General features: G+C 41.1%; 1 protein-coding gene across 3 annotated transcripts; it reads right to left on the bottom strand.

The window, feature by feature from the left end:
• Positions 1-235: 235 nt before the first annotated feature.
• On the bottom strand, positions 236-3,787 carry LOC127322052 (uncharacterized). Of its 3 annotated transcripts, none has more exons than XM_051351002.2 (3): positions 3,634-3,787; positions 2,274-3,539; positions 236-597 (listed from the first exon to the last, which is right to left on the bottom strand). In XM_051351002.2, exon 2 carries the CDS (start codon positions 3,487-3,489, stop codon positions 2,296-2,298), a length of 1,194 nt encoding a protein of 397 aa, XP_051206962.1. In that variant the 5' UTR covers positions 3,490-3,539; positions 3,634-3,787; the 3' UTR covers positions 236-597; positions 2,274-2,295. The 3 variants fall into 3 exon arrangements, with proteins under 3 accessions (XP_051206962.1, XP_051206960.1, XP_051206961.1); XM_051351000.2 differs by having other exon boundaries at positions 2,274-3,515; XM_051351001.2 differs by having other exon boundaries at positions 2,274-3,512.
• Positions 3,788-10,216: the final 6,429 nt, after the last annotated feature.

Below are 10,216 nucleotides of genomic sequence, written 5' to 3'. Positions count from 1 at the left end.
ATGTTGCCAACCACTCCCTCTGTTCAATATGTAAGCACTGTCTCTATGGATGATGCACACAGAATGCTCAACCAGGAATAGCACTATAAAGTTAAAAAAAAAACACAGTTCGGTTAGTTTGGAAGCTCACAATATCCCAAGCAAAATACGATTTTTTGAACAAGGCCCATTTCTCCCTCTGGGAAAACCAGAAAACAAGCTATAGAGCAACTTCACTTAAGCTCGGCACAGCTAATAAAGAAGACAGATCTTTTTATTGATTACCAAGGGAACCATGTCATCCAGAAGTTGGCCACTGGTAACTGGTTTTGATCAAAGCCAAACTGACAGTCTCACACTGAATTGACAATGAGTTGGACGAACAAAGTACCATACATAACATACAAGCCCACAGGGTCGCAACGATGCATACTTGTACACAGCAAAAGATGCCTAGCAAGTTACGGGGCTTGTCAAGGAACGATGGCATATTATTGTATAAAATTCTAACTGGATAAAATAGCACCATTTGCTCGATCTGGAAAGGAGGAAGCAACAAAGTATCCGAGACATCATAAACGCATGAAGGAGCATCGCCTCTTTGATGAAATGCTCAGCCTGGAAGAACAATGAACAACTATATCAGACATCAAGCACAGAGGCAGCAAAGAAATTATTTTCGAACATTGTGCTTAGTAATTCACATGAAGGCATGAAAATAACGTTAAGAATTTGCAGAATATCAGAAACAATAAATAATATCAGAGATCCCTAAGATGCCACAACTACTCTTTCAATATTCCCTCCGTAGTACTTCGATGAGACAATGATCAGGAGCCATTATATCAGAACTCTACAGTATTGATCCTAGTCTAATGTCTAACATTAATCATCATTTGCTACTTTCCACAGGCTAACCAGCAGCAATTAGCAATTTAGCATTACAAGAGTTTAGTTTAATTACATAAGATGATCTACTGTGCTTGGGAGCTAACCTGAGGTAGCGGTACCTCCGCACCCAAAAATAGTAACCCTTCAAGATCTACCGTTAATTAGAGTAGGGGTACGATTGACCTTTCAACCAATAATGGAGTTGCGTCCCATGGCCTGCCCACACGTCCCTGAAACTTTCACGGGACGCCGCCACCATGGCCCGTTGGCACGAGAGAGGCAGCGGCCTGGAGCCTGCCACTCCAACACCTTCGTCGAGGCAGTCAGATTTGGAAGGCCGCTGCTGTATCTCCGACTGATTTGGAGATGTCAAGAGCAAGAGCTGTCGTTCGCGTTGACCTTTCGGTTCAAAGTTATAGGCATTAACTAAGGGACAAAATCCCGAGGCTATCTTCCCAGATTGGTACATAGTCTCAACCCCTCGTGGTCGGCCAGGTGGTACAAGCAGGTACCATTCGTCCTGGACCTTCAGATGCAACTACACTGGACGTCTGGGAACTTTTCAAGCACAGTAGAATCGCTCTAAATAAAATGGTATGGGTGTCATATATTAATATGATGCTTGCAGCTGACCTGATGCATTGCACACTGATACTGTACTTCTACCCCTTTATATATATCATAGTCAGACTACAATACAGCCAGTGTAACCGGCCAGGACATATTCGGAAACAGGGTATGGTCAACTGGTTGCCGACCATCACATCACTGCTGGCACAATAACTGGCAAGAACAGCAGCCCTCAGTGGCCTGTGGCCGGGGGCATAAGAGCAGTTGCCCTAGAGCATAAATTAGGAGTCCTTTCCATAAACCTAGCCACCTATGTATTTACGATATGTTAAACAAGATTCTGAATAAGGAAAGAATCGGTTTAAATGCGTTCACGTGAAGAAAGGTTTGTGAGTTGGTACAACTATATCATTGAGTTGTAATTCCTATATAAGGAAAGTGCCATGCTTCGCTCCCTCCCATGCATCTACCATTTACTACACCCAACGATTGGGAAACCGCTGTGACAATGTGTCCTCTAGTTCAGAAGTACGTAGAAGAATAAGGGAAAATCAGTCAAAAACATGGAAATTTTGTCAAACATTGTTCTTCATATTAAGACTCAAATTAGTAGGTTCAATTTCGAGATGCATATTTTGTTTTACTTTTTCTAGAGCTTCAATCATGTGACCATAGTCAAGGGATTAATAGGTAATGCAAGCCCTTTGGTGAGTACATTCGAAAGTGATGTTTTCCTAAAAGTGCTTCAATTAATTATTGTTCCACCCCTCTGGATAATCAGTTATCACTATGATATGATACCAGAAAAAATAAATATAACATATAGCACTCACCTCATCAATGAAATCCATGGTGTTAACTCAGCAAACTTCCTGTGTAAATAGCAATAGACCTGTAATCTTGCAGGTTGAACATATCTGTGAAAGTGTCAGTTTTTGTATCATAACTTATAAGTGTATCCTTGGATTGCATAATGAAGATTATCGTCTCATCATCCAGCAGCACCAAAGGATAAGCACGGCGATAGTGACTGCGATATCTTATGCTGTACTTCTTAACCCAGAGACCTCTCTCAACATCCATCAGAAACCATAGGTCCATGGAAACACGATGCACAAGATGCACTATCACCAAGGACCCATTCAAATTGGTTATCGAGATATGCTCCACAGCTTCAGGGCTCCGAGAGGTAGTTATCTTATTGGCACCCATATAATAACTGGTCACTGATTCTGGGCCACTGATGGTAGGCATCCACTCCTCTGTCTCAAGGTTAAACGGAGTTATGGTGCCTGGTTTGAACAAGGTCTTCAAATATCTGTAACAAGGGTCAACAAAACCGAACAAGAAATACACAACCCCATCAATGACCACGCTTGTGATCTTGTTGTTGGAACAAACAGGGAGTGGCGGGCCTGGCTTTGGCCTCCACCGAACATGGTTGCTGCCGGCGTCGAGGGTCATGACTTCGCACAGGTGCTGCGAACCAACGGGCGAGCCAACATGGAGGAATCGGAGCGCCTTGTACTCTCCTGTTGAGGGCACCTTCCCAAAAGCACACGACTCCATGGAGACGAATCTTCTCTCGAGCAAATCCGCATACTCCTCGGAGACGTCTGCGGAGGGGGCGACAGTAGCGCCGGTGGCCGGGTTAAGCGCGGTGACAGCCAAGGGGTGGCGCCCTCCAACCATGCAAACGCGGTCAAGGTAGGTGCGCTGCAATCTGAGGTCCTTGTCGCGGGTGCGTATCTGCTTGATGACATCCCCGGAGCAGAGGTCAACGATGCTGACGCCGCAGTGCACGTCCTCGCCGGGGTCAACGAAGCTAGTTGCGAGGAAGGGGCGCGTGTGGCGTGCCGCGTGATCCTTGATGAAGAGCGGGTCGGAAGCGAGCGAGCGCCAGGAGCGGCAGACGGCGCGGAGGCGGCAGAGGTCCTTGGCCGGCAGCCGCAGCAGGATCTCGTACAGCCCGTCGGTGGGCAGCGCGGCGGCGCCGGATACGTCGGAGGGATCCTGCTCTGAACGCTTGCTCGGCGTTGGGGACGCCATCGCTGACGCCGGCGATGCTCGATCTGCTGAAAAATGGCGAGAGAGAGTACCTGAATTCGGTGATTAAGACATGGCGGGCTCGAATCGAGCCTTGCGGGCGTAGACAGCGTGACAAGAGAGGGCTGGGTGGTGGAGGGAACATACCGCGGAAGCGCCGGCGGCGGGGGTGCGAGCGTACGGGCGGCGGCGAGGTCAGGGTTCCATGGGAGAAGACTGGATCCACTGGAGCCTGGAGCCTGGAGGCTGGAGGGGTTAGGTGAAGAGAGCGGTGGGCCAGTGATAGCGTGGCAGGCTATGTGGGCTAGTCTAGCGAAACATAGTAACCGAGGAACTGATGTCACACTTCTTCTTCGGGCAACTGACACGATTCTCCAATTCCGCCATCAACCAATCATTACCACCTTCAAACAAACCCGAGCAATGCAATATTGTCTACTCACGCCACATTTGTCTTCGGTTATGGTCTGCGTGGTATCATGGCATGTTAGGTTTTTGTTTAAAATCGACTAGAAATCCATACTATCCAAAAAAAATAAAAAATAAACTCCGAAAAATAAACATGCATGAAGAGGCGGCGGGATATCAAAGACGTGTGGTGCACGAAAACATGGACGAAGAGAGGATTTCTTTTTGGGGCTAATCAACATGTAACAACAAGTAGTCATAGGTTGACTGAACAAACTACTAGAGTGCCACAAGGTTAAATAAAATCAAATATGTAGGTTGTACGAAAACATGAACAAGGAGGGGACATATTTTTTAGCCCAATGAAAAGATTGACACATAACAATGGCATGGAGACTTGAGGCATGATGTTTATGGTGTAGGTGCTAAATACATAGGGCATGATTTTTTTTGAAAAAATACATAGGGCATGATAGTGCTATATATATAGTTTCTATTTTTTTACATAGGTTGTAGTACATCATGATATTTTCGTAGTTTTATTTGTATTTTACAATCCAAACAAGTTAATACATACGGTTTATGGTAGTAAAGGAGCCTCTCATGATTGAGGTGCAAGCCTCATGCTGTTGCTCACTCTCCTTCTCTTATGTATTCACCCGCCACATCCTTTGAAACCAAAATAGATAGCATCAAACAACATGCTTGAGTTTGACCATAAAATTGAAAAAAATGACATTTTATTTTGAAAAAAGACCAATTTGCTCCCTTCCCCTTGTGATGTGTAATTACCACGATAGATTCCATTTCTCTCTCTGTGTGTGTGCATCCATGGTGGTGTTCGTGCTACCCCCGAAGTTGCTATGTTTTCCTATTTTTGTGGAGATTTTTCAGCCCCTTAGGTGGGGATGGACGAAGCAACTACATACACATGTTATTATCGATGTGAGGGATTTGGAGTGTACGTGCATGCACGTGTGGAGAAAGTTACTTCTTGTTTTTTCTGTCCTCAAACCCTACACTATATGGAGAAAGAGACCACCAAAGAAGACAATATCTCTCTATTCATCTGCTTCGCGAGCCGCTCTCTTTTCTCCTCCCGCTCTCTCCCGAAGCCTCTTCGCCTGGTCGGTTCTTCTCCACCACCGGGCGCAGAGTTGGCAAAGAGATGGTGCCAGATCTAGATATAGGTGTTGTTTTAGTTTAGTTTTTACCTATATGGAGATTGAGGGTAGGTCAACGGTTCTAGGCAGCCAGATCCGTTGTGTCATGGGCATCCTCCTCCTCGCAACTCGTCGCTGGTGGTTGGCGGTGCTGCAACGGAGGATGGGGAGCTCGTGGATACGTCTCAAACGTATCTATAATTTTTGATGCTCCATGCTTGTTTTACATCAATTGCTATATGTTTGCACTTCGTGGCACTTTTATGCATTTTCCGGAATTAACCTATTGACAAGATGCCACAGTGTCAGTTCTCTGTTTTCTGCTGTTTTGTATTTCATAAAAGTTGTACATGAAATATTCTCAGAATTGAACGAAACAAAAGCCAAAGTTAATATTTTACCGAAAAGAAGACAGAGTCCAGAGGAGAGACGGAGGGGGGACAGGAGCCGGCTAGACCATGCCTAGGCGCGGCCTGGCCCTGGCCCGCGCCTAGGGGTGGTCTGGGGCCACCTTGCGCCCACCGACCTCGCCATTCCCCCTATAAATTCCCTTCGACGAGAAAACCCTGAAACATCCAGCCTCCGTCCATGAAAAGTTCTGTCGCTGCTGTCATAGTCCAGACGAGTTTCGGGGTCGGAAGTTCATGTGCCGGCACTCTGCGGGGACGGGGATTGACCCCCGGAGCCATCTCCGTCGACTCCACCACCTCCACTCCAACTCCATGATGGTTCGTGAGTAGTCCCCCCCCCCCCCCCCCTTGGACTACGGGTTCTCAGCTGTAGCTAGTTGGTACTCTCTCTCCCATGTACTTCAATACAATGATCTCATGAGCTGCTTTACATGATTGAGATCCATATGATGTAATCAGTGTTGTGTTTGTTGGGATCCGATAAATTGTGGAATTGTGATCAGATTGTTCATCATATTATCATACTACTGTTATTTAAGATCTTGCATGCTCTCCGGTACTTGTGGTTACCCTGATCATGTAGTTGCATGTATCTCCAAGAGGGAGTATTTATGCTCGATAGTGGGTTCATGCCTCTAGTTTTCTGGAAGAGTGACAATAACTTCTAAGATTGTAGATGTGTTATTGCTACTAGGGAGAAAACAACAATGTTTTGTCTAAGGATAATTCTATTGTTTACTTTACACACATTGCTTAATGCGATAATCTGTTGCTTGCAACTTAATACTGGAAGGGGTTCAGATGATAACCTGAAGGTGGATTATTAGTCATGGACGTAGTTGGATTACGATCTATGTATTATGTTGTAATGCCCAATTAAATACTACAGTAACTTTTATCTTATCATAGCATGCATGCCCTCACAATTATCAATTGGCCAACTGTAATTTGTTTACCCAACACATGTTATTTGGAGAGTTACCACTAGTGTAGATAGTTGGGAACCCCGATCCTTATGTCATCATCATTGCTCTGCAGTCAACTCCGCACTGGAATATTTTCTGGTGCCATCTCCTCTGTGCTATTGTTGTTGTCTTACTATTGCCATTGCTCTCATATTACTGCTGCTTTCACATCACCCCTGTTATCAGTGCTTTTCCAGGTGCATCTGAATTGACAACTCCGCTGTTAAGGCTTATAAGTATTCTTTACCTCCCTTTGTGCCGAATCAATAATTTTGGGTTTTACTTCCCTCGAAGACTTGTTCTTTCCCCTATATTTGTGGGTCATCAAGACTATTTTCTGACGCCGTTGCCAGGGAGGCATAACTCTACTCATAAGTGCACATGGGGAGTACACTTTGCATGTCTCTATGTTTTTATTTTATTTTATTTTATTTTGTTTTGTCTATTTTATTTTTTCTTAGTTTATTTATGTTTAGTTGTGTTTAGTTTAGTTTACTTTTGTCTAGTTTATTTTTGTCTTGTTTTAATTTTCTTATATACCCAAAAATCAATAAAAATTTGAAAAACCGAAAATCTAAAAAACTGTTGTTATGGAAGAACATGCTAGACCCTCTATGGAACATTTTATAAAATATAGAGAATCATATAAGGGTAAAGTCATGAGAGGCGCGTTAAAAAGGTTGGATCAAATTGCTAAAATTTTGCTTAAACGCCATGATATAAGTTGTTGCTCTGAACATGATACTAAACATCTTAAATTTCAATGTGGCACTAGTGAAGAAGTTTTAATTATGAAATATCATTGGAATAACTATATTCATCTTGGGTTTGAAGAAGTAGAATAATTTATCTTATTTATGGGAGCTTCTGAAGTAGAATCCTTTATGTCTGAAAATTATGAAAACTGTGTTGCTTGTAAAAACCTTAAAGATTTGGTCTCTTCTATCCTTGATTATTGCATAGAAAATTTCAGAAATAATTGCTATATCATTGATTATAAAGAGAGACTCAGTAATGCACAAGAATGTATCCATAATTTGCAGGAACCTGTGGAAGAAGAAATGGCTGATCCTGAAAGCTCATTAAATGAAAAATAGGAGGAGAGTGATGAACAAAAGGAGGAAGAATGGATTAGCTACCCAGGCCTACCTTCTAATGAGAGTAACTCTTTATCCCTTACATTATTTGACTATCCCCCATGCTTACCAAAGGAGGATGAATGTTATGTTCATGTGGATTCTCTTAAAATATTTACCATGAGTAAAACTTGTGATAATAATTATGCTCTTATCATCTATGATAATCCATGATATTTTGATAAATCTTATGATAATCCTTTATTTATGCCTAACTTCGAAATGCATGCTACTAAAGAGTTTTACTTAGAAATTGTTTATGATAAAGCTCTAGATGATGGTCCTATATTGATTGATAATATTAATTGTACTACTAGTCTACTACTGAAAATGAGATTGGAGGGGCCTTGACTTTATCTTGGAGTCCCATACCTCTTGATAATGATCAACCATCTTGTTATGAAATTGTTAAAAGTGGGTTTAAATGTTTTGATCCCACTATTTTTGAGCTTGATAAAAATTATGTGTTTGTAGATCATGAGAAGCATGCTTTATGTGATAGTTATATTGTTAAGTTTATTCATGATGATACTGAAAATTATTATGAGAGAGGAAAATATGGTTGTAGAAGTTTTCATGGTATTAAAACACCTCTCTATATGCTGAAAGTTTTGAAGTTATTCTTGTTTTATCTTCCTGTGCTTGTCACTTTGTTCTTTGTGAATTTATTTGTGTACAAGATTCCTATGCATAGGAAGTGGGTTAGACTTAAATGTGTTTTGAATTTTCTTCTTGATACTCTCTTTTACTTTAATTCATATTTATGATGTGAGCATCTTCTCAAATTACTGAGCCTAGCTAAAAGGCAATAAAGAAAAGCGCTTATGGGAGACAACCCATTGCTTTATGTATGTAACTTTTTACTTTATGTTGAGTCTTGGAAGTTTTTGCCTCTGTAATAACCTCTCCTTATCATTTTTATTTCGTTTTTGTGCCAAAAATAGCCTCTAATAGAAAGAAAGTAATATTTGGGGAAGTTGCTGTCGTGAAAACAGATTCTGTGTTGTCACCATAAAAATTCGTAAGAACATACAGAGTGGAATTTTGAGATGCCAATTTTTTGCATATGCCCCAGGTTATTATCTAACTTTCGTTAGTTGAACACGTTTCAATCTGAGCAACAGAAGATTTTTGAAAAAATTGATCTTTACATCTTGCTCTATTTTGACATATTTCTATCACCATTTGCATTTTTCGCTTGATCTCTTTCTTATTTTTTGAGTTCTTTTGAGAGAAGAAGCTTTTCAAAGAAATTGCTACAATAGCTAAATGTTTTAATGGATGTTTGATTTATGTTAGAACTAAACCAAGTGGATTTGTTATTTGATTGCACTAATGCTGCTAATGAGAATTGTGTGAAGTTTTGTATAAAGGAAGTTTTCAAGTGTAGGGAGAGAAGAATGATGTGATGATATGAAGGATGGAAAAAATCTCAAATGTGGGGATTCCCATGTCACCCAAGAAATATTCAAGAGGTACAAGCGTTAAAGCTTGGGGATGCCCAAGGCATCCCCTTCTTCATCAACAAAAGTATCAGATCATCTTTCAATACGCATATTTTTATTGCTTCATATGTTATGTGTTGTTCTTGTAGCGTATTTATTTGTGTTTTTTGTTTTATTTTTTCTTGTTTTTTGTAGCATATGGTTGGACCCTAACATATTTATTTTGGAGAGAGACACGCTCCGTTTTAATTGCATAGAACGCTCTAGTTTTCACTCTTATTATTCTGCGGGTGTTCTAGTTTGCTAGTACTTCGTTTAGCTTCTGTTCTTTCACTCGAATTATGGTCAGAGCTCGTTAGTATTGTTTATTTATGTATGATTAGCTCTCTGGTCCATATTAATTTTCATCTCTGAGAGCTATTTCAAATAAGTTGATTGGTGTTGGAAACGAGTAAAATGTTTCGTGCCTATAGTGATGCAAAAGGAAGCTTGTCTAGACTGTGGCAGAGACTTTGGTATGCCATGTTAGGTATTATTTTAATTATATGCTTAGTAATTATTATTGTACCATGACTTGTCTCAAATATCTGAGAGTGCTTAATGCGCCATTGAAAGAATCATACAAAAGCATAGTATTGTGGTATTCTCCTTTGATTATGTTATTGGGTCGACTTGGCACATGCTTACACCATGTTATGAATACAAACCAGTCACCTAAAGCCTCTACAATCATTTAGTTTTTGACTTGTAATATCACTTTATGCTTTGATTAATAATGTTTTGTCGCTATGCATTGTTATGGCCATTACTGCTCTCTTAGTTGGTCGCTCCCAGTCTTTTGCTAGCATTCGCATGTACTGAGTATGAGCTCTACTCGTGCATCCAAGTACAAAAAACCAAAGTTGACAATTGTGTCCACAATACCTACCTATATGTGATATTTCACCGCCACTCCAAAGTGAATTTCTTGTGTGCTACCTTTAAACTTTCAAAATTACTACCTCTTTTGTGTTTGTATTAGCTCATGAGGAAGTGTTGAATGGTTTATTGTCTTGTCATGACTTCACACCTCGACTAGCATGCATAATGTGCTAAAGCCCTTAATGTTGCAAAAAGAGCAAGTCAAATGGGTGCCCATCCCAAATAAAATATAAAATAAACAAATAATGCTCCGCACATTATGTACTGGAGAGATCCTAAATA

Source organism: Lolium perenne, chromosome 2 (assembly GCF_019359855.2).
Source record: "Lolium perenne isolate Kyuss_39 chromosome 2, Kyuss_2.0, whole genome shotgun sequence".
Taxonomy (NCBI): Eukaryota; Viridiplantae; Streptophyta; class Magnoliopsida; order Poales; family Poaceae; genus Lolium; species Lolium perenne.
This window is presented reverse-complemented; position numbering and strand designations above follow the sequence as displayed.